Source organism: Athalia rosae, chromosome 1, assembly GCF_917208135.1.
Source record: "Athalia rosae chromosome 1, iyAthRosa1.1, whole genome shotgun sequence".
NCBI classification, from domain to species: Eukaryota; Metazoa; Arthropoda; class Insecta; order Hymenoptera; family Athaliidae; genus Athalia; species Athalia rosae.
The window spans coordinates 29,772,519-29,798,494 of NC_064026.1; the positions used below are offsets into that span (position 1 = coordinate 29,772,519).

At 35.3% G+C, this 25,976-nt stretch overlaps 8 protein-coding genes across 15 annotated transcripts; 4 read left to right on the forward strand and 4 right to left on the reverse strand.

Moving 5' to 3' along the window:
- Positions 1-104: 104 nt before the first annotated feature.
- LOC105683710 (annexin B9-like) lies at positions 105-6,192 on the forward strand. 4 transcript variants are annotated; one of them, XM_020851033.2, is made up of 7 exons: positions 105-208; positions 481-535; positions 871-1,252; positions 2,411-2,563; positions 2,672-2,848; positions 2,950-3,131; positions 5,902-6,192. In XM_020851033.2, the coding sequence occupies exons 2-7, from the start codon at positions 506-508 to the stop codon at positions 5,953-5,955; spliced, it is 978 nt and encodes a 325-aa protein (XP_020706692.1). In that variant the 5' UTR covers positions 105-208; positions 481-505; the 3' UTR covers positions 5,956-6,192. The 4 variants fall into 4 exon arrangements, with proteins under 4 accessions (XP_020706692.1, XP_012251912.1, XP_020706691.1 ...); XM_012396489.3 differs by having other exon boundaries at positions 2,675-2,848; XM_020851032.2 differs by lacking the exon at positions 5,902-6,192 and adding an exon at positions 4,182-5,551.
- Positions 5,310-14,010, reverse strand: LOC105683711 (DNA repair protein RAD51 homolog 3). The gene is made up of 8 exons (XM_048649968.1): positions 13,155-14,010; positions 12,966-13,054; positions 12,667-12,794; positions 12,488-12,594; positions 6,881-7,029; positions 6,578-6,706; positions 6,213-6,401; positions 5,310-6,148 (listed from the first exon to the last, which is right to left on the reverse strand). The coding sequence occupies exons 1-8, from the start codon at positions 13,252-13,254 to the stop codon at positions 6,098-6,100; spliced, it is 942 nt and encodes a 313-aa protein (XP_048505925.1). The 5' UTR covers positions 13,255-14,010; the 3' UTR covers positions 5,310-6,097.
- On the reverse strand, positions 7,230-9,969 carry LOC105683708 (protein asteroid). The gene has a single exon (XM_012396486.3). The coding sequence runs from the start codon at positions 9,603-9,605 to the stop codon at positions 7,284-7,286; it is 2,322 nt and encodes a 773-aa protein (XP_012251909.2). The 5' UTR covers positions 9,606-9,969; the 3' UTR covers positions 7,230-7,283.
- On the forward strand, positions 10,036-12,473 carry LOC105683709. Its single transcript, XM_012396487.3, has one exon. The coding sequence runs from the start codon at positions 10,051-10,053 to the stop codon at positions 11,347-11,349; it is 1,299 nt and encodes a 432-aa protein (XP_012251910.2). The 5' UTR covers positions 10,036-10,050; the 3' UTR covers positions 11,350-12,473.
- Positions 13,495-15,477, forward strand: LOC105683713 (thioredoxin domain-containing protein 9). 2 transcript variants are annotated; one of them, XM_020851036.2, is made up of 4 exons: positions 13,495-13,635; positions 14,011-14,209; positions 14,298-14,499; positions 14,641-15,477. In XM_020851036.2, exons 2-4 carry the CDS (start codon positions 14,033-14,035, stop codon positions 14,910-14,912), a joined length of 651 nt encoding a protein of 216 aa, XP_020706695.1. In that variant the 5' UTR covers positions 13,495-13,635; positions 14,011-14,032; the 3' UTR covers positions 14,913-15,477. The 2 variants fall into 2 exon arrangements, with proteins under 2 accessions (XP_020706695.1, XP_012251918.1); XM_012396495.3 differs by having other exon boundaries at positions 13,502-13,635; positions 14,014-14,209.
- LOC105683712 (copper chaperone for superoxide dismutase) lies at positions 14,914-18,100 on the reverse strand. Of its 3 annotated transcripts, none has more exons than XM_048649992.1 (7): positions 18,084-18,100; positions 17,840-17,993; positions 17,340-17,538; positions 17,027-17,219; positions 16,874-16,940; positions 16,577-16,758; positions 14,914-16,492 (listed from the first exon to the last, which is right to left on the reverse strand). In XM_048649992.1, exons 2-7 carry the CDS (start codon positions 17,852-17,854, stop codon positions 16,324-16,326), a joined length of 825 nt encoding a protein of 274 aa, XP_048505949.1. In that variant the 5' UTR covers positions 17,855-17,993; positions 18,084-18,100; the 3' UTR covers positions 14,914-16,323. The 3 variants fall into 3 exon arrangements, with proteins under 3 accessions (XP_048505949.1, XP_020706694.2, XP_025602500.2); XM_020851035.2 differs by lacking the exon at positions 18,084-18,100 and having other exon boundaries at positions 14,914-15,994; positions 16,350-16,492; positions 17,840-17,981; XM_025746715.2 differs by lacking the exon at positions 18,084-18,100 and having other exon boundaries at positions 15,258-15,994; positions 16,342-16,492; positions 17,840-17,981.
- On the forward strand, positions 17,991-22,532 carry LOC105683707. The gene is made up of 10 exons (XM_012396485.4): positions 17,991-18,448; positions 18,831-18,949; positions 19,178-19,423; positions 19,541-19,659; positions 19,758-21,146; positions 21,229-21,438; positions 21,564-21,673; positions 21,788-22,002; positions 22,100-22,326; positions 22,406-22,532. Exons 1-10 carry the CDS (start codon positions 18,281-18,283, stop codon positions 22,486-22,488), a joined length of 2,886 nt encoding a protein of 961 aa, XP_012251908.1. The 5' UTR covers positions 17,991-18,280; the 3' UTR covers positions 22,489-22,532.
- Positions 22,533-22,687: 155 nt separating this feature from the next.
- LOC105683672 (sorting nexin-30-like) lies at positions 22,688-25,854 on the reverse strand. 2 transcript variants are annotated; one of them, XM_012396432.3, is made up of 7 exons: positions 25,599-25,854; positions 25,180-25,335; positions 24,956-25,066; positions 24,663-24,827; positions 24,338-24,581; positions 23,989-24,263; positions 22,688-23,874 (listed from the first exon to the last, which is right to left on the reverse strand). In XM_012396432.3, exons 1-7 carry the CDS (start codon positions 25,761-25,763, stop codon positions 23,515-23,517), a joined length of 1,476 nt encoding a protein of 491 aa, XP_012251855.2. In that variant the 5' UTR covers positions 25,764-25,854; the 3' UTR covers positions 22,688-23,514. The 2 variants fall into 2 exon arrangements, with proteins under 2 accessions (XP_012251855.2, XP_012251856.2); XM_012396433.3 differs by having other exon boundaries at positions 24,386-24,581; positions 25,599-25,851.
- Between the last annotated feature and the right edge of the window lie 122 nt (positions 25,855-25,976).

A 25,976-nucleotide genomic window follows, 5' to 3' on the forward strand; every position in this document is an offset into this window, starting at 1 on the left:
CCAATACCGATGATTAAATTTCTTTTTTCAAGCGCCAACAGTCCAGATACAAAGACGTCACCCCGTGAATCAGAAAGAGCTCTTGAATATCGAGAAAAGCATAAAAGCGCGGGTCGGCGAATGACGTATGGAGTGGGGAGAGCCATACGTGGAAGTGGGTGTGCCTGCTAGTCACTACTGAGTTGAGTGTTCACCGTTGGACTGACAGGTACTGTTCCTTTTAATAATAAGTTTTTGATAATGATTGTTGATATCGTCAGATTTATCATTCCAAAATGGAAGCGTATCTTTATCTTTTGCGCAGGTATCTGAAACCCTGATATGGTAGAATATTCGTTGCACGCTTGCGTCTACCTAAAGATTTATTATTAATTGTTATTTTTACCGGTAAAAATAACAACTTTCTATCCCCATACGTCTAATTATATCTATGACTCATGACCGGTAATATTATAATTGTGACGATTGTTTCTCTTTCAGATAGAAGTTAAAATTTGGAGCCAAAATGTCTCAGCAACAATACTATCCTTTCAAGGTATGACACTTTTATTCCACATTGCTGATCTGTATTCCATGGGCGTTTCTGCACGAGTTTGACCTAGTTTCAACCTCTTGCCATCATACCACAACAACCTGTCGTCATGGCTAAATTATAGACTATTCGCATCAGTAGTCATATCAAATGCACCAGCAATACTATTTTTCTTTTGCTTTTTTTTTGTCGCAAAGCACAATCACTTTTACTATCATTATCTGTGTCTGTACAAAATCTACCTAAAGTCTAAATAATATCTGCCTATAATTGACCAATGATTTTTTATTCTAAAATATTATTTCCGCAGTTATTGACTGAAATATGTTATTTAATAGTGCACACCAACGGTGTACCCTGCAGAGCCCTTCGATGCTATTGCAGATGCAGCTATATTGCGAAAGGCTATGAAAGGCTTTGGCACCGATGAAAAAGCTATAATTGATGTTCTGACGAAACGTGGTATTGTTCAGCGACTTGAAATTGCTGAAGCTTTTAAGACCCAGTATGGCAAGGATTTAGTGAGTGATTTGAAGAGTGAACTAACTGGAAAGTTAGAAGACGTTATAGTTGCTCTGATGACCCCACTACCCCATTACTACGCCAAAGAACTTCATGACGCTATTGCTGGACTTGGCACAGATGAGGAGGCAATTATTGAGATCCTCTGTACGCTGAGCAATTACGGAATCAGGACCATCGCCGCATTCTATGAGAACTGTAAGTACCTGGTTTTTTCAATAAACAATCCAAGCATCAGGTCAAGCTATGACATCTGTATTCAGTTGGAATGCAAGAAATAAGACATGAATATAAAAATGATCTTATCAGATTTTTGATTTGTTGAACTTGTTGAGTTCTTATTAAATCAAACTTACTTAGCTGTAATACACATGGAGAACACTTTGAATATCTGAGGCATTATCTGCAAAAAAGACACTGTAGATAAGCGTCCCTGATGACTAGAATTCTAGGAATGCAGAGGTATAGCTATACATTTGTTGCAAAACGAAGGTATGATGTCATTACTTTTTATGCCATGCCCACTCACTGTTCAAGTTACTCAGGGTTACGTGTAGATAAGTTTTATATTTTCTTCACACCAAACTAAAGGTTATTTAAATACTTGACTCATTCCACATGTCTAGTTTTTTACATAGTCGGTATATTATCAAAGATTTAAGAGTATTTCATCAAGGTTAAATTTTTTAATAATATTTAAGACTGAGATAATAATCAAAAATTAAGCATGAGCTTATGTGAGATATGTTTCTTGGTCCCGTAGTAAACTTCTTTGGCTTTTTCTAATCGTTGAGACTCATCCGAAAAATTAGAGCGTAATTGTAAATACCAATAATATTGTTCACGGTTTCCGTAAAGTGAAAGTAACAATCACATTATGCCTTCAATAATACAGGATGAGATCTAATTGCTGGCTCATTCCCAGACTTCAGACGTATGTTAAAAAATATTAATTTTACTACTATTTTTCAACTTTAGCTTATGTTTCTTAATTGATCACCCCTAGGCAAATTTACAGCCATTTTTGGCTGTGGCACATTGAACTACACGAATCTAATTTGATTGATCAAATTGACCAAGTTAGTAACTCACTTGTATGAAAAAGATCTTTGGCCATATAAATGCAAAGAGCATTTATGAGATCAAACACCTTCCATTGATTCAAATACGCATGGTTATTCGAAAATATGATATCACATCCAAAAAAATGCAATGAATAATAGAATCAACTATTTCTGCTGTACGAATATTATTATTTTATTTCAAAGAGAGTTAAATTCAATTTGGAGAGATCAATTTTCAATAGTATGAAACGTCTTTTCAATCTCAAGATGATTTTCCATAATTATTTTACAGTGTACGGCCATACCTTAGAAAGTGATTTGAAAGGCGATACTTCTGGACATTTCAAGAGACTGCTGGTTTCACTGTGTCAGGCAAACCGTGATGAAAACCAGGAAGTCGATGTAAGACAAGCTGTAGCTGATGCCAAGGCTCTTTATGAATCTGGTACATATCTACCCATACAGAATTTAGACAAGGAAATTTATTAACGGTTATCATGTACACGTATTGTTCTGAGGCGCTTTACTTCACTTTGGCCAATCAACTTTGTTGCAGGTGAAAAGCTATGGGGAACCGATGAGTCACAATTCAATGCTATATTGGTAAGTCGTAGTTACCAACAGCTACGACAAACATTTATGGAGTATGAAAAATTGTCTGGACATGACATCGAAGTATCTATCAAAAAGGAATTCTCTGGAAGTATTGAAAAAGGGCTTCTGGGCATTGGTTAGGATTATCTCATTACTATGTACTCCCACATGCATAATTTGGTCACACGTTGATCTTTTCCTGTTCTTACTTTTCATTAAATCATTTCGGTTTTACAGTGAAATGTGTTAAGTCAAAGGTGGGATTCTTTGCTGAACGCTTGTATGCTAGTATGCATGGAATTGGAACCAAGGATCGCACTCTAATTCGAATAATCGTATCCCGCAGTGAGATCGATCTTGCAGATATCAAGAAAGCATTTGAAGACCGTTTCGGAAAATCACTGGAAAGTTGGATTACTGTAAGTAACGTGATCTGCATTCCGACATTATTGCATCTGTATGATTAATCTCTTCTGATTACATTTCTAAACTGATTTTAACTTTTAATTACTAAACTCGTGAAGCGTTGTTTAATTCAACAAAATTTGAAAATCCGCCAGCTCGTTTCATTTTTTGAATCGGTTATGCATGCAATGATATTGAAAGAATAGTATTTGGATAGATCCAGCACGAGATTCAAGGCGTTTGTTACATTATCATGAGTTACAATTTTCTCGTTGGTATTGTGGTTTTCCGGATTTGATAAAAAATTTACCCCATGACTTCACATTCAGAGGAAGTTGATGACTTTATTATGGCTTTTCTTGAAGTTTAAATGAAAAACACGTTCTATAAAAATGTGGGATAAACTCATCATCATCGATGAATGTTTCTTTTAAATCTATTCAAGAAAGGTGTTGCGTAGATAGCGTAGTCACTTCTACGTTTAGATATTGGTTTTGGAATGAGAGATAAGTTGAGAAACTGCTTGGGCAATTTAGAATAGAGCTCTTGAAATTCCACTGAATTATGACACCGCATTTAATAGCTCTAAATTAGGGGTTTGCCTCATAAGAGAGAGAAGGAGCTCGTTTCCTGTCTCCAAAAATATTCTATCTACTGTAATGACGTATTGCCACATGTACTAATACCGTATATACCGTATACTGATGTTTCAATGGATAATACGTTACAATGGAAGAGATAAATTAAATTTTGATGAATGAGATAAAAAAAATTCAAGCCAAATTACAAGAAATATTCCTTATGTAATAGTAGTAATAGTTTGCGATACTTTGCATTTGTGACCTGATGCATTTTGCTTTCAAAAAGTTCGCTATACTGATGAAAAACATCATGATCACACAAGTGATAGTGTTTTGCTTCCAGAAGAAAATCAAAAAAAAAGTTGCACATAAAATTTTCCTATCAGTAAGTCGCACAAAATCTATGTTATTTTGGAAACTAGACTTTGATCTCAGACATTCAACAATATTAAATGAGTGAGGAGATTCTTTTGTTTGTTACAGGGTGATACATCTGGCGATTACAAGAAGGCTCTACTCTCTCTAGTTTCCACATAAATATGTGGAAATGATATTACAGATGATGTCTAGCTTTTCATGTCCACTATCATTCAGCACAACCAGTCTGAATCTATCGCTTTGATAATAACATTGAATTCCATCCGATAACATAAACAATTCTAAACTAAACTGCCAAATTGAAAGTTCTTAGAACGGGCTGGTTAAGCACAGCTTAGTAGTTTGCGAAAAGAAGCAATTTTTACAATTTTCTATGTCGCAAGTTATTTTGACAGTACATTTCGATGCGTCAACAGCTCAAACAAAAAAACAATTAGAAAACGTACGGCTTTGATGTTGCACAAATATGCTGCAAACAAAAAACTATATTAACTATAGAATCTCATAGAGATTAAATTTTTATCAGATTGCAAAGATGATATAATAATAATGATGAAATAAAAAATTATTCCAGAGGTGCACGGTGCAAATTTCTCAATCCACTGCAGTATGCAATCATTGTTGATCTATCTCTTCTATAATATGTCAATTCGGGGAACGAAATTGTTGCTTCTTTTTAGAAGGGTGCGGGCCTAGTTCTTAAAGCGATTAACTACACACGAAAATTATTTTTATACAATCATGTTCTGTAATTGAAATAATCTTTTTTGATGAGTTTATAGACGTTAAGTTTGAAGCTATCAGACCATCTATTGTTTAGGTTTATTGAGAATTTTTACCGGCTTTTATATTCCGAATATCTAAAAAGTGAATGTCGTTAGATCAGAGTAACAACCACATATTACCATTAAAATTGAAATAATTATTTTATTATTTTTATTTTTCGCAAGAATCTGATGGAGGAAAATTTCAACGTTTTTACATTCCTTATTTTCTTGACCCAGTTTAACTCAGGATCGGTTTGAATCTCAAAATTCTAGAAACACATTAGAATTGTTTACTCTGATCGCAAACCTTTTATTTGTTTATACATACAAATTTGTCCATACTATTAATATTCCAGATATCTGTGAATACATTTCATCGAAATTCAAATCCCCATGCAGGTACGGGAATTCTGAATTAAAGGATGACTCCCATCTACTATAGTATGAATATTCTCTACTACGAATAATGATCTGTATATATTCTATTCAATTTATTTTTTTTTACATATTAGCCATCATGGTGTTGTCCCTTTTTTAACGAAACTATTTACACTATTTATATTACACATAGATTGATATTATATTTTGCAACAACAAGGCAAATTCCCCTTCGTTGCTTCTGACATTATTTTATTTAAATTTTAATTCTGAGAGCATGTTACTGTATCAATGTACAATCTTTGGATGCTAATAAAAAAAAAAAAAGTACATTAAGCATAGAACATTTCCCAATCACTATTGTTCCTTTGCCACAACTACTGCGATACCACATCAAATTTTTACAAAATTTATTCGAACACGACAATTGTCAAATTTGTAACCAATAATTAAGAATCTTCAGTCTTCTGTGAACAGTTGACTAATAGAATTTTAACAATTGAAATTCGTGCATGTAATAACGTTTGCATTAACTTCTGAGTTTATTTAGAAAAATTCAATTGCCTTGTTTTTCATAAACAAATCAGCCAGTCAGACTGACTGTGGAATACTAACAATAATAATGATAATAATACCCATGATTCTAGCATTCGCTGATGAAATATTGTATTTTTTTGCAGGATGATGTTTCCGGTGATTACAGGGATACTTTGGTTTCATTGGTCACAGGATGAGATGCGCCATTCCATCAAATTGCCATGTTTATGATCCTTAGTTTTTCAGAAAAATTTCAATCAATAATGTAGGCTCAACGAATTAGCAAACAGGCGATGGATATTGAAGATGAACTGCTTATATGAGTACCATGTAGAACCGTTATGTTCCAATTTTTTCCATGATTATGTCTCTAACACCTTCTGTAGTTACCTGAGAAAAAATAACAGTAGAATCTTCCACTGCGCAAAACATTTCAACGATCAATCAATAGTACCTGAAATTTTTTTGAAATTTGAGGAACCATAGAAGCTTTTATAGCTTCACTCGAAAATTGATTGTTGTTGAGGCATGTAAGCATTAGCCTCGTATGGATCCGATGTGCACAAAATGTTCCGCCGGCCGGATATAAGTCAGTATCTCTTTCACCGTTGAACTTTGTTATTAATTCATTTGTAATGACCACCTTTGAAAAAAAAACAAATAAAAATGTAACATCTCATCTTCAATAGACGATAATCTACGATTTATTTATTTTATATTAGAATCCTTTTGCTCTTTGAATAGCTAGGAATAGAAGAATAAAGGCAACCATGCCATTAGTGAATGTATTATTCTGGTAATACATTTATTAATACTTACTACCAGATTATGTTTTGTTGATAGCTTATACAGCGTGTCTAATATTTGGAAGCAAATCTGCGTGCAATTGAAGGCACTTTCCAAACTATGACGGAGAAATGAGAGACTGTCTAACACCACCAAACGTACCTGGTGAAACAATCAATTTTTGTTTTACAAATAAGAGGATGGTTCTGCTAAAATTTTTGCTACAAGTATTTATGAAAAACTAATTTTGGTTCAATGTATGTTCAGATATACTCGATGAGATGATATTAGTCAACAAAATTATTTTTGAATAAACTACTTTAAATTTTTTCTGACCTGACGATTCTTGATCAAATATTCAAAGTTGTCTAAAACTGCGACGATTTCATCAAAACTTTGCGGAGATGCGACGGTTATCCTCTCTAAAATTTTCTTCACATCAAAAACCTCATCTTCAAAGTAAGCTTGACAACCCATCGCCATTTCTGTGAAAGTTCCTTTTTTCAAGTTTTTTCGATTGTTATACATCATAAATGTTTCAAAATCTAAGAAATATGTTAATATAAAACAGTTAGTAGCCAAACAGAGAACACTGGATAGAAAAATAACATGTTTATATTTTTGATGTTTGGAAACAATCTTGTTTACATGGGCAGTTATTACAAAATCAAAATTTAGATGGTACCTGTACAAGATAAAATCTATGAAGATCTATCACTTGTCGATTACAAAAAACAACTTAGTTGATTGAATTCAGGAGGTAAAACGGATTGTTAACATCCATAAATTGTTGATTCGTATCAGAGCTTTCATCGTCACTGATACAGCTCATAAACTCATCTTCGCTAACTTTTTTCGATTTGTTTTTACTTTTTCGTTTACGTTTCTGGTTTTCTTTCCTTTCTAATACTTTGGCTAACGGTATTTTAACAAAGTTTGAAAGAGTAGTAAAGAGCTGTGACAAAGTTGGGGAATCCTTGAGCATACAATTCATGTACGCTACAATATCATTGCGTTTCTTAAAGTTGTGATACAAGTTATACAACAATGTGCCATTGTATATTTTTGCTACCTTTGTCCCGGCATAGGGGTATCCCAGTAAAGCATTGAGGTGCATGCTATGCCTCAAACAAGTTTGAAACTGTGCAAATGAATGAACAGCCGTGACATTGAATGCTTTTGAATTAAAGCCGTTCTTTGGATCCACACTGAAATTAGAGATAAAAAATGGTGCTGCAACGATACAGTCTTCTTCTGTAATAGATTGATGAGCAATTATCATATTATCAGTTGTTGCGTATTGAGCATTTTCTCTTTTTGTGGATTTTCTCCTCTCAAGAATACTCTGAATCCTGGCACTGTATTTGTTGGAAAACTTTACTTTCGATCGATAAAATCCCACCTTTTCATCAATAATGCCAAACAGCATTGAACACAATAGAGCATAGATGTGGCAATTGGTCACGACAGGCTCATGATCTTGTTGCACCCAATAAATGATAGTAGCCAAATACAATCTCCACTCAGGTAAAACATTATCAGCAATAAAATCATTGGTAATTCCCAACGTGTGCGTCAATATTCTTTTTTTTAGAGTAATGGAGATAGTATTCAATTCATCTAGCGATGGTAATTTATGAGGAAAAAGTTCTTTGCCTGATACTAATTCATACCGTGTTGCCCGTTTATGTTCATTACGTATCACATACTCCAAATTTTTATCAATATCCCTCCTACGTGATGTTAAAAGTGTGAAGATAACACTGATTATTCTTAAACTCACTATGTGTGACGAGGGATAAAAATAGTCTTCTATTTGAGGTGGGCAAAAATACAACTGACGCTGCATCATATCAATAAAATATGAAGGGAAATGACCTTTGCTATGTTCGAGAATGAACCATGGTGGAGCAATTTTAGATAAAAGATTGTCTGTCCCATAATCTGGTTCATCAAAATCATCGAGCATCAAATCGCAGTCGTCCTCTCCTTCATCATCTTGGGAGTCGTCATTGCTTTCTGAATAGTCTTCATTGATTATAGATTCTTCTACCATTTCTAGACTGTCAAGATCACCTTGAAATTTGAAAGGTTGACTGGGTCTCTTCGATTTCACCTCTGCTACATATTCTTCAGAGAAGCCAAGTGGAACCAGCATCCTGGGCGAGGAACTTAAATAACTATCGATTACTGCTTCCATTTTCTTCAAGATTTTCCGTCGGTCTTGTCGTCGTATTCTCATTAGAACCCCAGCTATAGCGCTGTTTAAAGTGTAAGGTTTCAGCCAGTTCAACAACCCTGCAATTCTGCGTTGTTGTTCATTTGAGTTTTTTTTAGTCAACTTAGAAAGCTTCAAATTTTGAAAGAACTGCTTGAATACTCCCCGGCTGATGTAGTCGTTTCCAAGTAGAGTGGCCAATAAGGGAAGTAGAGATCTGTCCAAGCCTCCGAAGCTCTCCAAGAACTTCTCAACACGATAAATTTTACATTTGCTGACAAATCCACCGATCTTTGGATTCTTACAGGTACCATTATCTAAGGTATCAAAGGGGATGTACAAAACTCCGTAAACAAAAAAATCAGAGTCATAACTGAGCACTGGGCAAGCGAGAATTCTAGCAACCGCTGCAATCTCATCATCAGCCTCAAAAGAACAGTGGGCATATTTGATTCCCTTTTCATCCATCACGTCACGGAAGACTTCTTTCATAAATATTGGAAAGAATTTCAGCTTGTGCACAGGTGTGAAATAGGACGCTATGTGAATTTTTGATTTCATACGCGCATAAACTGTCTTCACCTTTTGATTCTCATATCCTCCATCAACAAGTACTAAAGGAGTGACGTTGCACTTAATTAGATTGTCAAAGAATTCCTCAACACATTTTGCATACTGGTCATAATCACCTCCAAATGCACAGTTACAGCGTGCATGCCAGTTGTACAATTGAGACGCTATGCTGTTACCATCGATGACTAAATATGTATCATGTAATTCATAGGGCTCAAGGTACTGATCCGAATGCCTTGCAATGTAAGTTGTTAGTCCTCGAATACCCATTTTCCACAAATTCTATGGTGGCTGAAGTTTATATATTACTACCACGGACGATACCTATTATTTCGGGCCTACAGTCCACGTGAATCAAAAAAGCTTTTCACATGCCATATTTTTGAAAACATGTTTTTCTTTTTTGGTTATGACAGAGCTTCCGGGTTACACAACATCTTATCTCTGACATTTCTTAACAATGCTTTTAAGCACCCAAGCTCGATGTTTATCATAAAATCTACAGTGAACACGTTTTTAGTGAAATGTTCGGATGTACTTTTCAAAAGTGCGTTCGAAATATTGAAATTGGAGTGCTGTTGTACCCACACAGTTGACATTTGAAACGTTACTAACTTCAGTTTCGATTCGATTATTGAAACGGGAAAAACATCAGTACCTGCCAGCACCCCACGCCCATCCTTCAGATTTGAATAAATTTTTTTTACCGAGAAAAATGAGCGACGATTCGCACAATTTGTTTTACTACGCGAACGTATGTCACGTTTGTAAAGCATTTGGGGAAGAATTGCCTTTAAAACGTTGTGGTAGTTGCAGGATGATATCTTACTGTGGCAAAGAACATCAAAAGCAACACTGGCCACAACACAAGGATTTGTGCAAAGTTTTATCGGATATGCTCGAGAAAGGGGATACTTTGTGTCTTTTTGAGACACCGCAAAACAATTGCCAAAAAATCTGGACTCGGACCAAAATCAATCTGATGTTACTCGTCCAAATCAGATTAGGGAGGCGTTTAGAATCTTATGAAGAACAAATGTTTAAGTTTCCACGAGCCTGTACAATTTGCCACGATGGAAAATCTGTGGCTTTAAAAGATTGCGCTCATTGTCCAAGTGCTACTTTTTGCCAATTGCATCGCGCCAAAGACACAAGGCACTCTAAACAGTGCAAAGCACTTAGATTATGCTTTGATCTAGACGTTGCAGGAACGTTGTTTGAACGAAAGTCTCCTAGACACGTTGTTCCATTTCATACAGAAACTGCTTACCTTCCAAGCACAATATCAGATTTCATAGATCTATATGTAAATGAGAATAAGTCACTACCAATGTCGTCAAAATGTCAATTAGCATATAACTCAGAATATCTAACAAGACCTTTGACTATTCTTCATGCAATTGAACGGCTGGAATTTAATGTGCAGTCTAATATGGTGATGCATGTAATTGGGGCTAATATGGTTGAAGTCGATGGACTGGATGTTTGGGAGATTTTATTACACTGGCTTCCCACATTGACCATGTTAACAATTGTTCTCATTGGGCCGGAACTTATGTGGGGTAGTGTCAAACCTAATGTTTGTGATTATTGCATGGCAAAGGGTATGAGCGTTCGTGTCGAATTGCGAAATATGCTCTACCATGATTATGTGACCAGTCAATGGTATGAAAAGCCAGATTTTTTGATAGGATATAATACTGGAATTCACGAATGTGTCGAACTCGGCTCATCTAAAGACACCTGGACGTTGTCAGTTCAAACAACGGCTGAGCAAAATTGTCCACTAGTTTTAACATCATATACTTTGAGTGAAGCTATTGAAGAGCACAAAAGACTTTGCATTATTTTGGGAGATACTGCAACGTGTATTTGTTGCGTCAGAAATCCTTTCCAAAGCTTGAGACCTCACAGGGATTTTGAAACGGAAGAAGTATTTTATCAGAATCAGTATATAACAATTTATCAAGAACTATGCCCTGCTAGTATATTCAATGATCTCAAATTAACATAATATAGCAAAATTGGTACCCAGAATCACGTTACTTAAAATACACATGAAATTATTCTGAATGCAATGCATAAATCAGATGCGATGGATTGATTTTATTGAGTCTCTAATCCATTGCTGACCTTGCACAATTTCAATTGATGAATGTTCAGAGGTGGTTAAATGAGGTGTACAAATAACCAGTCATTATTATACCATTCCATACCTCATACCAAATAGATAGAAGATAATATTTTACCTGATATTAATGTTAAACGGATGTCAATGTTTGATATTATCCCAAATTGGGATCAATCGATCGATCGATAAAATCAATTAGATCCCACCATGTTAAATTCCGAGATAGATGTAACATACATTGCATAATATAAATGTAAGACTGATACGTGAAGCGACATTCCTTGGCCGCAAACAATGATTCATATTCCACGTTGTGTGTCTTATACAAATATTTAAAGAATTTTGACCCAAATATAAACTGATCAATTTATAGAAATCATGTCGACCTGGTGTTATAATGAAATGCACAAAGATTTTACCAGAAACATTGCATAATCAATCAAGATATTCCTTTTTGAATTTATTTAGTGTAAGTTTGTTAAGTACCCTAATCATTGTCATATTAAATACTGCACACATTCGTATAATGTTTAAGTGTGATAAAAATGTATGTAGGCGCCAAAACTCAATATATTAGGTGGTGTTCCTAAGAGGAGGCATAATATCGATAGTATGTATTTTAACCCATGTCTAGAAGTTGAAAGTACAATCGGATACATCTATATGTAATGAAATTGAAGGCAATGTTTGAAATATTATACATACCCTAAATATTTCAGTATATTTTAGATGTCTTTCTGCTCTTATAACTTGATAAAACACAAACGTCTGAAGCGCGTAAGTACATCATGCAAAGGTAATATTGTATCATGTAATATAAACTGCAACATTTTCAAGAACTGAAGAATCGTAAATGCAATAGGCAAAACGTTCATATTACGAAATTTATGAGAAGTACAACAATCACTGGTATCATGTGGACATCACAATTTTTATAATCGTTACTCTGAATGGCTGTGATTTTCATCGCTGTTCAATAAATGAATGAATTTACATCAAGTATGAAATATTGTATTCTTACCTCTCAATCTTGCACCCAAAACTCCGTTTCTCGTATCCATATATAAGGCTTCTGCACCCAATCCCTTACGAATTCTGCTCATTTGAACAGTAATGCATAGCTGCAGGCTATAATTGTATGACAATAACTCACCAATTAACCAGATGATACAGATCTTGAGTTTAATCCAAGAAAATTACCAAATTTGGGTTTTTCCTGAACCAGGCGCCCCACACAATTCAGTGATAGTTCCACATTGAAATCCTCCACCCAAAATGTTATCCAGCTCGTAGCTAAGGGTTGAAATTTTGTCACGTTGCAACTCCTCCTGTTGTCAAATAAATGATGATAGTTATAATGATAGTATAACTATTGAGCCATCTATTTGGTATTTTTTTCAAATTAGGTAAATTCAATTTTTCTTGGGGAATCTCATATCTTAATTACATAGTCATTAGAATTAATCTGTAATAATTTCATCAGCTGGAGTCAAACTTACTTGTAAAATATCTAAAGCTGAAATACATCTAGGCACGTTAGATAAAATCTGCACCTCTTGGATTTTGTCGGAAGAGGATATAGGCAGTTCTGAAACAGATGATGAGATGTGTTTCGTTGATTTAGAGAACGATTTTAACATTGATCTTTCGGTAACTTTTAATACAAGTCACTGCTGGCATGTACGTACCTGTTGATTGTCGAATGTCCTCAACATAACAAAAACCATTTGCTTTGAGTTGCGAAGTCACTATTTCTGATAATGGGAGGGTATGAATGGACTGTAACATTCTGATTTAGATTCAATAATTATATACGCATAACCTGTCCTAAAGTAAGTTTCAGGAAAATTCAAGTTTCAAGCAATTAACTAACTAAAGAATGGTGAATTAAACAAACGTGCAATAATCAAAAGGTTTGGCGCGAAGGCCAATTCGATCACTGCTTAATCTGAAGGTGGTCGGCGTTGACCAACGAAAGCAGACAATCGTACTGTTCGATTATCGAAATATCAATGATATCGAAGAGAACTCTAACCGCAGTTTACTTCTGAGCCATGCATCGTGTGGGCTGTCAACTGGGTGTGATTTTATTTTCTGTCACTCGCCATTAAAAGGCCTTATAAGGAGAGAAAATACCCGGTGTGGTTGAGCAGCAATTCTCGTGACTAGGTATGTACTATTGCGATATTCTTAGTTGGTTTTTGAAATACTTCTAAATCGGTGTGAATACATTCATTGATATTCATATGTCAAGTAAAATGTAAAGGACAACGAATTTTTCATGCTATCAGTTAAAAGAAAAGAAACAAAACTAGCTCTGCAATAAGTTGATTAAACTCCCTGGTTAACAAACAATATTTGTTTAGTTCTAAGCTATTCAAATTTCTAATTGCGGCTATCGATTCATACGATTAACATCAAACAACTTGAAAGAGCGTTGATATTTTGCTTCAATAAAATACTTTGATTTCTAGGTATGCAGAAAACATATTTATGGTTTCAGCATCTACCGTGATTATTATAAAGAGAGATTATTTATTTTAGCAGCTATAATAAACTAGACGAAATGGACGCAATAATACAAAATCAAGTGATGGAAGTCGCACAGCGGGTTGAGCAACAACTGGATGCAGAATTAGAGAGATTGGAAAACATGGATGCTGACGACCTTGAAAGCCTACGTGAAAAACGACTCAAGGAAATGAAAAAGAATCAAAATCAAAGGCAAACGTGGCTTTCTATGGTAATAATTCTATATTAATAATGTATTAGAATAATGTACTTTATTGTGTAACAATGATGAAAACATTGTATTGCATCTCATTTTCAAGGGTCATGGAGAGTATTCAGAAATCCCAGATGAAAAGGAATTTTTCGAAGTGTCAAAAAAATCCAAAGATATTGTCTGCTTATTTTATAAAGATGGCTCACCAAGATGTAAGATTGCCGATGAACATCTTAAGATATTGGCAAAAAAACACGTGGAAGCCAGATTTTGTAAACTAAATGTTGAGCGATGTCCATTTCTTACAGGTAAATATGCAAATGTCAACCTATCTCAGACGTGATTCGAGATATTTTGATTTTGTTATGAAGTATTGTTAGATAAGCAATAGTCAGAAAATACCCCTAATGGCGCGCAATGTATTTTATATCTTTATTCCACAATTTCAGAACGGCTGCGCATTAAAATCATCCCTACTATCGCTCTGATCTCTGATAGTAAGACAAAAGACTATATCGTAGGTTTCACGGATTTGGGTAACTGCGACGATTTTTCTACCGAAATGATGGAGTGGCGCATAGCCCAATCTGGTGCTATTTCGTACAGTGGAGACCTCATGAACCCCCCTGAAAAAGGCAAAAAAACTAAATCTCTGCTTGCGCCCAAACCCAAGACTATCAGAAGTCGGGAATCTGATGGATCCGATGATGATTGGGATTAGCGTTGATAATTTATAACTTTTTTTGTACAACTAATTCACAGTACGCTTTTTTTCTGCACAAGTTCACGGCGTTTACGACATTTTTGTTTGACTGCCTTCCGTTAATTGAATATCACGCCCTAAGCTCGTTAGTTATAGCAAAAAAGGACAATTTTTTTTGTTACGTTCAAATGTTAACGGAGAAAGGGTATTTCTCCACTTTTTCAATTTTCCAAACTAATTCGATGACATTTAGTACTGAAATCACATGTCGATCATTCCTTACATTGAAGTGATACATAAATATAAAAACAAGTTGTGAGTTCGTATTCGCACTAAATTATTGTAGTTCTTTGACTCCTTCTCAGACAGAAAGATGCTTAAGTTATGGCCACAATTCAATGTATATATTACCGAATCTATCAGAAAGATTTCTGAACTTTGTATTATTACATTTGATGGTGATCATTATAATGAAGTCATAATTTCGTGCGTCTAAAAAGAAACATGAGACAAAGGACCTGCTTTTTATCAAATTTGTAATTAACAATTAAGTACTCAAATAAACTTATTCTTTGGAAAAAAATTATTGTTCTATTATTTTCTATCGATATAAACTGAAAAATTCACCTCTCATCTGCTGAGTATTGGAAATTTTAAGCATTCTCGAAGGCTCAATAGTGCAGTGATAAGTACAGTTCTGCCAGCGATGAATTTTACCTGGCTCTATAATCAAAAAAACTGCACCTCTGAGTTCGATTCATCATAGAATCAACATTATTATTCGTTATCCGAAAAATTTATTTGGTGCTATTCAGAAACACTTTTAATTTTTTAGAAAAAATTATAAAATTACAATCACAATGTTATTTGACTATAGCAATGTAAGATGATCGCTCATACAAACGTTCATACTTAAATGTTAAGAAATATTTTTAATACACAACAGTTCTTCCCTCATTGACATAAATGAAAGTAATTCAGTAAAAAATACCTTTTTTCAGAGTTTAAATGTAAATTTCATTACCCTTTGCCCGTTGGTTCCGATTAAGCACAGAAAACCATCTTGTTTCTTTAATAAATATACATTTTGATTCAGCTCACTGAAAACAAAATTGATCAATGATTCATGAATTAAATATGCAATAGATTTGAAAATTGATGAGACGATGAAGCAAGCTGGAATAAAGTCAGCGTTCTACTGAGAAAGAAAATTTAACGAAATGCATAAGAAAGATTTTTTGTGAAATGATAAAATTCATTTTTACGTGAATAGATGTCTCTGAAATAATAGCTGAATTGCCTGTAAAAATTACAAATCCTGGAAACTGATAAACAAAATATTGCATGCAACAGGCACGATATTGAAGAGTTCAGAAGCGAGGATTTATGGAACCTACAACCATGGCAAAAGAAATATGACCTAAAAATATTATAATATTACGCATACTGTATTACTCGGGCTCGCGATGCCTTGGGAATTTTTCCATCCTGCCACAGACCGATCTCTTTCATCCCAAAGCGTGACCCCGTCACACGCACAAATTTTCTTAGTATTTTGGAAAAGCCCCGAGGCTCGAGCTATTATACCGCATGTCAATCTTCAAAGCAGAATTGAAAAACAAATTTGACGGTGATCATTATAACCCATCATTTAGATAGTACATTAAAAAATCATCTTTCACCTGGCTCCACTATTTCCATCGATCTTTGATTGTTGGTTTCCTCCTTTTCCTAAATCATCTGCACCATCAGTGACTACCAATGAACGCCCAATAATGTCCCAGATTCTGAGTACGTCATCGACTATTCTAAATGTTGCTCTACCACTTTTGTCGGCAAGAATGTTTCCCAAGTCCCCAGAATGCTGTGCGAAAACGAGAATCAAGAAATGATAGGATGAGAAACTACGCTGTAAATCCCCAGAAAAGTATCACACTGGGATACTCATTGAACACATAAAAAATCATTATTCAAGCTACCCTCTGCGTGGAATCATCTCCAGGTCCTCCATGAGGTGTATTATGCGGATTGAAATGGTCTCCCACACTGCAAGGGGTATTCAATTGTTGAGTGAAATAGATGCTCTGATTTCATGCAATTTAAAAGTAATATTTGCTATATAGAAATGATACCTATCACAGCCTTTGGAAATGTCTCCACATTCGTGTACATGCAGTCCATGTAGACCTGGATTCAGACCATCCATAGTACCATCTATGATACATTTATCACCTGCTTGCACAAATCTGACTACACCTCTTATCTGATCACCAACACTGTATCCAGAATCTCCTCCTAACATTGCCACTGCACTCACTTCAGTGCCTGCGATAGTAAAATCAGTACTTTCATAACCATTTGAATTGAACAAATAGCTGTCAATCATAATTTTGTTTTGAAGAATCAAACGCATCTACAATATTATAACTGCAATTCACACCATACCTCCATATCCTTTGAGAACAGCTCTTCTGCCAGAGTTCTCAATTTTTTCTTGAATCAAGGAATAAGGCAAAGTGGTATTCACAATGACTGTTCCATTTTCCAAGGACACATCAATATTTTCAATGCCATCAACGTTTGACAAGCTGCTTTTCACTGCTTGCACACATTTATCGCATGTCATTTCTACAGAAAACTCAATCTATAAGAAGAAATATTTTTTTAGTCATACTTTTTGGAAGGGATCAAATCTACTTGTGACAGTTTGGGTAAAATGTGAAGAGACATGAATTAGAATATTAGTTATGGGATGGGAAAACTAGCAATAGTTACAAGGGAAAATTAACCTTTCCCTGACAAGTAAATTTACGATAGTTGATCTTGGCCATCTAGGAAAATATTATCACTGATTATTAGCCAACAGATTTTCATAAATATTTCATGTTGTCATCAATTGTTCACCCTTGAAAATAATGAAATTATAAGACCATAGCATGAATTACCTTTGCCGAAGTCATGGTGGCGACGTACGCACAGAAGTCGGTCTCAATAGGAATGATGAAGCAAGTTTATACTGTAGGCATGGCATAATTTCGCATATCTTTTACGTATCAATTATCAGATACCCTCAAGGTAATGATCAAGGTTACGGCTCATCTGAAGTAAAGAAAAAGATTCTACGTAAATTGAAATCTGGGTGGAATTAAAAATTAAAGAACAATAATTATATCATTTTTCATGCACTACCGACGTTTCTATACAATTTTGTCTACGAGCTGCATATGTCTATCGTTGACTCCTGTCAACGTTTGTATGCTGGGTGCAGCTGGGTGCTTTTTATGAAGGGCTAGAGAGACGTGAGCGACCCAGCGTTCTGTGAGAGGGGTTGTCCGCGTCTTGTCTTAATATACGTCTATGGAGAAATTACTAAAGGTTATTTAAAAATGGCGGACACATCGTCTTCTCACACTACCTCAGATTATTGCAACGAATGTTTTTCTGATATTTCATCTGAAAACTCGTGGTTAGAAAGTGCTGTTGTTGGACAAAAGCCTTGCTCGTTACATCGACGAAGCAAGAAAAATATACTACAAAAATTGTTCAATCGAGAGGTAAGAGGTTATCCCTTAAACAAAGACCTTCCCCTAGATGACAGCTCATACGATCTGTCAAAACATAAAATTTAGCACATGCATCGTTCATTAAACAACCCAAAATTTCAAACATCATTTTCCAATCAATCTCATTATCGCATCGGACATGGAGACTGGCAGACTCATGACATGAGTACAGACGATTAGATCAGTGCAAATCATGTGCTTGGGGAAACTGTTAGCTACCTCAAAACAGCAGGTGGATCGTAATTCAGTATCTTTGACTCGATCTCTAATGAACAACAAAATACTGTGTTTTCTGTTTAACAAGAACTAATGTCTGTAAAGTTCCAATCACTGTTATATTTCCACACACATGATGTTGCCACTTTTTGTGTAGATCAGGGGCTGCTTATCTCTGCATAACTATGCCTCCGAAGAAAAATTATTCATGGCTATACCTCCATGGAGACACTTGTCCCTGACACATGTTTTTCCCAAATCTGCTCTTGCGGCAGGGTGAGTAATTTAACTCAATATTTCTCCTGAGGATGATATTCATTAAGTGACATTTGATCAATATTATGTCAATTACCAAGTAGGATTGGTTCAACACAGCGTATGATACTTTGAGCATGCTGTCATTGCAATCAAATCTATTTATGAATTATCATACTTTTGGCAAACCAATTAACCAGTTTAACTTGAGCTGTGTTGTTTACATAATGTATTTATTCCATAACAAAGGCATATTGTGATGGGGCTAACACAATGTGGACAATTTATATTAACGTATACTTACAACATGGAAGATACAGGATACAGCGCATCATACAAGTATTTACTTCATTGGTGGTCAGTTGTACCTAATCATATTGCCCGAAAAGTAGCAGAAGTTACTCTTTTTGGTAATTACAACATCTACAGAGACCTCCTCATCGTCATATCTCAGTGGCCGACAGAGAGAAATAAGCTGGTTATACATGGTGTATGGTGAGTCAAATATATACACATCAGAATCAATTTCCAATCATAGAATATATGCCTTGGAGGCTGGATAAGGAATATTGCTCAATTTGTCATTGTTTTTTTATTTGTATATTTTTTCAGCACTGATTCAACACGTCTGCAACCAACAGACAGGGCCTATCTCACCATAACGACAGTACCCTCCCTCCATAATTGTAAGGATTGTTTAAAAGTAGCTGCATCGTACGAAGAAGAAGAAGGTATGATATTTCTCGTCAAAACATTATTAGAACTTTGAATAACTCGAGAATTTCTACAAATAAAGTTTTTATCACAATTGTTGAAAATGTATAAACAGATTTGGTTGGAAACTGGGAGGGATGCAGATGCAGCTGTTTGAAACACGGTCTCACAGTTCACACAACTTATGAAGTAATTTCCCCATATCCAAGATTTCGAGCAGCAGTTTGTTTGAAGTATTGGAACCATGTTGTAGTGAACACAGGAAATTTCTTACATGTACTCAGTGTAGATCTGTATACTGCCAAATCTAAATTCCAGACAAACAATGATAAAAATAACACAGTGGTTGTGGACACAGTGCCATTAGATGTTAGCGATGTTGAAGAATTGGACGAGTCAAAAACTGAGTGTTGGGATAGTTCAGAAGAAAAGATTGGTACATTGGATAATGTAACAGTTGACCAATGTTCCAAATTCGAATCAACAGTAGATTATTCATCCACAGACAATATGAATAGATTTGATGAACAATATTGTAGTGAAATACGGGTCAATACTTCAAGCAGTAATCAAAGTGAATGTATCTGTGATATTATCAGACCTAGTGTTAATTTAAACGGAAAAGGATGCGAGTGCTTGACTAGTATCGAGTGTAAGTGCGAAATTAAAAGTTCTACCTCCCAATCGGAACATGCAATTTCGGTTAGAGACAAAATATTACAGGATTTTTGTGACGATATGTCTCAAGAATTGAATATTGGAAGTGACTTGATTAGTTTAGTTAAACATCCATCCTGTTCTCCAAGGTCACCACCACAACGCTTACCTGCTGATCACCGACATTCAAGTTGGTCTTCTGCTATGCTCAATCCACCTTCTGACATTTTAAAGACGCGTAATTCGGAATCTAGTCATAAATTGCCTCGCACTCAACGTTCTAGTTCTCCACAACCCAGTGTTTCTCAAGACAGCTCAAGTGTTAGTATAACTTCCTTGAACTCTCCTCTTCACACGCTCTCTATTAGTCCAACATCTTCATGTTCATCACGACTCATGTCACCTCCAACCACACGCTGGTTTCGGCACTTAAGTCCTCGAAAGAGAGCAAATCTGCAATCCCCACCACCAATTTTATCCCCAGCACCTCCCAGACCCAGGCCAACACATAAGCTCACATTAGAAGCAGAAAAAGCTTATGAGTTCACAGACGAAGCTCATGAAACATGTGAGAAGTTGAGTTCGTTCAGAAAACGTAGACTGGCTGACAAAAAGTATGAATTCTGTGACGAGGCTGAAGATGCCGAAAATATTGTTCCTTTCAAACATCTAAGGGATCAATCCAAACACCATGCATGCTCGGTCCACCAGCTTGTATCACCGGTGACATCTCCAGCTCTCCCTAATACAAGAAGGCGAAGAATCGATTCTGACCATAGCGACGCTAGTGAACTGAATTTTACACAAGACATCACATCTCTATCAGACTTTCAAAGCACCGACATCGGTAAATGATCAGGCATATTAATTCAGGCATATTTGAATAAATGCTTTGTGAATTTTATCTACCTACCTACTTTTAATTTCAGCTGAAAAATATGTCCTACGACCATTGAATCAAAATCAAATTTCATACTCTGCTGGGTGTCGAGACAAATCAAACAAGATCCATGCCAATGTCTCGCCATTAGTTCCAAAAGTTACATTTCAGTATCCTACCATAAAGTGTACAGCACATTTTAAACGCAGCTACGTAGAACTTGATGACGAAATGGTATCTGTTATCACGGATGTAGAAGGTGAGTTCATTCATGCTGGTCCAATGATACGTATTACTATATTTCCGAATTGCACTGAACCCTTTCAGCAACATACTGGCATACGCATAAATTCTTGATACCAGAATTGTTCTTGTTTTCAATAGATGATGAAACCGGGGGATATGTAAGTTATCAATGTGTACTTCCGATGAATGTCCATGGATCTGGGTATACTCAAATGCAAATGGTCAATAATAGTAAAGCAGAGAAAATGGTAAATAATTCTCTATTCATTTTTTTAAATTAGATTTTTAATCATTGTGCACTAAAATATCCTCAGGCTCTAGAATTCAACTATAGGTTTATGACCAAGTTTTATAATTTTCAGCCGATACCTCACGTATTAGTGAATCAGTTGAGCTTTGATATAGAGACTTTTTCTCATCATGTAGCAGACTGGTTGTGTACACGCTTTGGCAAAAGATACTGGCACTGTAGTGATTATGATATTGAAATAATTGATGTTTGTGCTTTGAGCGGAGACGTTATTTGCCTTCTGATTATGAAAATCGAGGCTAGCGAACTCAGTAATCAGTCACAGTGGTAAGTTATTACGCCTCATAAGACAATACTTGTAATTTCACTGGTGTTCACATTCTCCATAAATTTAATTAAACTTCCATTGTGTGCTTTTCATTAGTTACCAAGAGAGAAAACAATACGAAATTGGATGTAAATTCACATGGAATATTGACACAAATCAATATCGAATAACGAATGTGCTACCATTAATAGAAGTGAAGCCGAAGATCCATAAAAGTTACATCTGGAATCCAACTAAATTGATGGCTCCCCAAATGCGTCAAAAAATGCAGCAACCCTATGCTCACACAGTTAGATTCCTCCAAAACGTTATGGCGTTTGCAGGTCAGTATTATACTGGAAAATAACCAAGCTCTATTTACAACTACGTAATAAGTTGATTAACACGCCATTTCATCTTCAGGTGAATCGATTACGAGGCTACATGACTTTGATAACCTTATAGAGTTATTCATTACACCTTTACCTGAGTCTCCAACAATGTAATCGTAATCATCTGTCTTACAGAATATAAATTATTGAGAATGTAACTGTTATCGTTATCTTTCCTCCCTTCAGTCACCATGTATTTGTTTCGTAGGCAGTGCTCTGTAGTAACAAGGGTTGAATTTGACGTTAGACGAAGTTATCATAATTGATGGATATGATAGATAAATTGGATGAAAATAGACTGTCAATGACTTCATTCTAGGGGTGATGATTAACTTTATTAGATTTTATACATTTATTTCCAAGAAACAACTTGAGTGGTCCACAACAATTATTTTCACATGGCAGAATTTTTATTAAATAATGTTAATTAGAGACCGAATACAGTATCGAATAATTGCTTTCTCAGTGAAATACATTAGTAGCTATTTTAAGGATATGCTATCAATAATGTACAGTTAGTCAAAATAAGTCATCTGTATCTAACATGAAAAATATCATCATAGAAATTTACTTACAACTATAAATTCTGTGACTCTGATGTGCGACTAATTGTAAGCCAATTGGTTTCTATAGCGTTATGAATTCATAAATGATAGCTTGTATCTCAAATCCTTATATGTACACAATAGCATATACCAAAAAAATTTCCATTCATCATAGCTAACTTAACATTCTGATAGCTACCAAACCATAAATAAATAAATAAATTAATGGCCTTAGTAATACTAACGAAAACTCGTTTTTAATTTTCCAATAATTTCGCGAAATCACGATCGAATTTAAGCGACAGCAGATATTTTGAAGATAACGCACAATCACTGGTTTGTGTTACCGATGGATCAACGGAATTTATAATCTAAAAATTACATCTTTTTTTTGTTTTAATATTGCAGCTATAATTTAATTAATATTATACAACTTTTTATTGTCAAGAAAGATATCTCATTATTTTAGTATCGTTATATCCTTTGTCCAGGGGTAACATGGATTGTAGCATCTTATTCGATCTCAATACTAATGATGAAAATATAACAACACGCGTTTTTGTATTCAATACAAGACTAGAACGTGATTTGTAATTTATGCTGGAATTTTAAGAGGAGCATCTAACGTATTTTCTAGTCCGACATTATCGACTTTCAGACCCGCCAGCACTTCTTCCCAAGCATCCATACAGTGTTGATAATGTAAAATTTGCTGATCAGCCATAGATATAAGCATAGATTTCAAATCTGACCGTTTTTCTTTGTTCCAACGTTCTAAGTCACTGCGCAAATTTTCATTTGCACATTCTACACGATCCTGCAAGAGCTCCACTCTTTTACCCAAACGAGGAATGGCTTGTCCAACTCTTTCCAGCTTTTCATCACGTGATTCACCTTTCCACAGTGAACCACCCCATCCTGGTAAGTTATTAGAACTAGTTCCAGCACCCAGTAACTGCAAAAAATTTATGAAAATTGGAATTTCAGAGGTTACAGCGACGGAAATTTATGAAAAATATGTCTCTTGCAATTGAGTCACCAGTCCGGTGCGTATATTAGTGCAGCTAACCTGATCTTTTTCCTGTCGTTTTTTGGTCAAGTCTTCGACGGTCAGTTCATACTCAATCTGCATTGCATCACGTCGGACTAAAGTATCTCTTACAGCATCAATGTATGCCAAATATTCTCTTATTTCATCTGGGAATGAATCGAGTACATTTTGATGGGCTACAGCATTATTTTCGACAGCTTTAGCAATTGCTATCAGAATAGGATTCAACTCTGGTTCAGATGAAGCCCAAAGGGTAAATATTGGATGTAATTGATGTAGTTCCATTAAATATTCTGTAGAAGAATGAAAAAACATAGTTGTTCACAAGGCACGATTCAAAAAAACAGTAAATATGTTTTACAGCTACCTCGAATATCTGCATTCTCAGGTATGCTGTTAATAGAAATTATTCTACCTTGTCTTTCTTTTTGAATTCGATGACTTATTTTATCTATTGTCAAGAGTTTATCAACTAATGCAACGCAATAATCTCGCACTTGTTCCAGCTCAAGATGCCGTTGCTTCATTGTGTATACACTAGCCATATTTTGTAAGGAATCAGTCATCTTTACAAGAACATTGTTCCGAGTTTTGCGATGAATCGAAAATTCCTATTCAAAAGAATATGACAGACATAAATTTTTCGTCCCTTCCGGAAATACACTTGTACATTTAATAACAGGAATACATACGGCTGGTTTGGCTGTCAGGAAAATATAGAGATTTTTGTCGCAACTCAGAATTGGATGATTAACGACACGATTTAAAAATCCATGTAATAGTTTCATTCTGGCCATGATAAATTCTTTTGAATATCGATCCAGTTGAGCAAGGAGTGTATGTTTACCTGGCATTGGCTGCATTCAAGCATTATTATATTATGTGAAATAGGAATTAGTTGACAAGACTCCTCCAGATTTCTTCTCTGGATTTCTTCCAGAGAGAAAGCAAAGAATGATCAATTCCAATAAAATTTCCAACTCACAGGAATAATGTGCGTAGGGTATGTGTCCACAAGTTTTTGACGCAACCAATTGAAATCATTGTAGCGACGTCGTACTATGTATTCAGATGCTTCAAATTCAGGACGTGATGTCTGAAAATTTGATGGTTTTAATTAATGTTTTTGTAGATTTTGCTCAACATTTTTCACTATTTGCATATAAAAATCCGAATCATCTATTAAGTTTGATAAGTTATTTTGCATACACGTGTTGTAATCCGGAATGTAATGAATGTTTCCAACGTTTCAAGATGTTTTTGAGGATTATCTACTTTAACCTGTAGATCTCTGGCATCAGCAGGGAAATCAGATATCTCTTGTTCTGGTAAAGTCGAAAAACTACCGATGGATGGGGATGCCACCTGAGAACAGAAACGTTTTGTAACATTCAAAAGATTACATGCAATTCTGACATAGCAAATAATTAGAAGCATATTTATAGTTCATTCACAGTAATCCATTGATTGATTGTTGACAAAAAAACTGTCAAACTTGCAAAACACTACCCCCATACATTCTTCATTCTTACGCTCATGACAACAGTTCAGATGGCTATTGTTGTCAAAAAGGTAATATTTTTTGACAACTGTTATAGTTGTTATAGTCAATTATAGGTTATCCTTACCACAGATCCTTCAACCGAAGTACTGTAGTTGGAAAGAAAATCTACATCCCGACTTTCCTGTTTAACCAAACCCCCAGCAGCCATCGAACTCACTTCGAGTATAGCAGAATCTTCCATGGTTCTCCCTTGTAAACTATCTACTTCTGCTTCCAGAGAAGTCATCATTTTTCGATATTTGATAAGTAACAAACACTACGCTACTTATGTCACGAGCATACTACAAGAATGGAGGACTAATATTCACTGGATATTTGCATAAGATGAAATTGTATATACAGATAGTTCAATTATCTAAACTATCTTGACTTAGAAGATAACCGGATGTTAGGCGGCGAGCGCTAAACAGAACTCTTTTGAATTACCGGAAGTTGTGACATT

Bases quoted from the DNA above. Each gene is read 5' to 3' on its own strand.
- LOC105683710 (XM_020851033.2), top strand. From the start codon at position 506: ATGTCTCAGCAACAATACTATCCTTTCAAG. The intron at 536-870 runs GTATGACACTTT...GTTATTTAATAG, and splicing joins AACAATACTATCCTTTCAAG to TGCACACCAACGGTGTACCC. The intron at 3,132-5,901 runs GTAAGTAACGTG...ATTTTTTTGCAG, and splicing joins CACTGGAAAGTTGGATTACT to GATGATGTTTCCGGTGATTA.
- LOC105683708 (XM_012396486.3), bottom strand. From the start codon at position 9,605: ATGGGTATTCGAGGACTAACAACTTACATTGCAAGGCATTCGGATCAG.
- LOC105683709 (XM_012396487.3), top strand. From the start codon at position 10,051: ATGAGCGACGATTCGCACAATTTGTTTTACTACGCGAACGTATGTCAC.
- LOC105683711 (XM_048649968.1), bottom strand. From the start codon at position 13,254: ATGTTACAGTCCATTCATACCCTCCCATTATCAGAAATAGTGACTTCG. The intron at 7,030-12,487 runs GTAAGAATACAA...GAACTTTCACAG, and splicing joins TTTGGGTGCAAGATTGAGAG to AAATGGCGATGGGTTGTCAA. The intron at 6,402-6,577 runs GTAAGTATTAAT...TTTTTTTCAAAG, and splicing joins CAACAAAACATAATCTGGTA to GTGGTCATTACAAATGAATT.
- LOC105683713 (XM_020851036.2), top strand. From the start codon at position 14,033: ATGGACGCAATAATACAAAATCAAGTGATGGAAGTCGCACAGCGGGTT. The intron at 14,210-14,297 runs GTAATAATTCTA...CTCATTTTCAAG, and splicing joins GGCAAACGTGGCTTTCTATG to GGTCATGGAGAGTATTCAGA. The intron at 14,500-14,640 runs GTAAATATGCAA...CCACAATTTCAG, and splicing joins GCGATGTCCATTTCTTACAG to AACGGCTGCGCATTAAAATC.
- LOC105683712 (XM_048649992.1), bottom strand. The intron at 17,220-17,339 runs GTATGGTGTGAA...TTACTATCGCAG, and splicing joins TGTTCTCAAAGGATATGGAG to GCACTGAAGTGAGTGCAGTG. The intron at 16,759-16,873 runs GTAGCTTGAATA...GTTTTCGCACAG, and splicing joins GAGATGATTCCACGCAGAGG to CATTCTGGGGACTTGGGAAA.
- LOC105683707 (XM_012396485.4), top strand. From the start codon at position 18,281: ATGGCGGACACATCGTCTTCTCACACTACCTCAGATTATTGCAACGAA. The intron at 19,424-19,540 runs GTGAGTCAAATA...ATATTTTTTCAG, and splicing joins CTGGTTATACATGGTGTATG to CACTGATTCAACACGTCTGC. The intron at 21,439-21,563 runs GTGAGTTCATTC...TGTTTTCAATAG, and splicing joins TGTTATCACGGATGTAGAAG to ATGATGAAACCGGGGGATAT.
- LOC105683672 (XM_012396432.3), bottom strand. From the start codon at position 25,763: ATGATGACTTCTCTGGAAGCAGAAGTAGATAGTTTACAAGGGAGAACC. The intron at 24,828-24,955 runs GTGAGTTGGAAA...GCTTGAATGCAG, and splicing joins ACCCTACGCACATTATTCCT to CCAATGCCAGGTAAACATAC. The intron at 24,264-24,337 runs GTAGCTGTAAAA...ATTCTTCTACAG, and splicing joins TGAGAATGCAGATATTCGAG to AATATTTAATGGAACTACAT.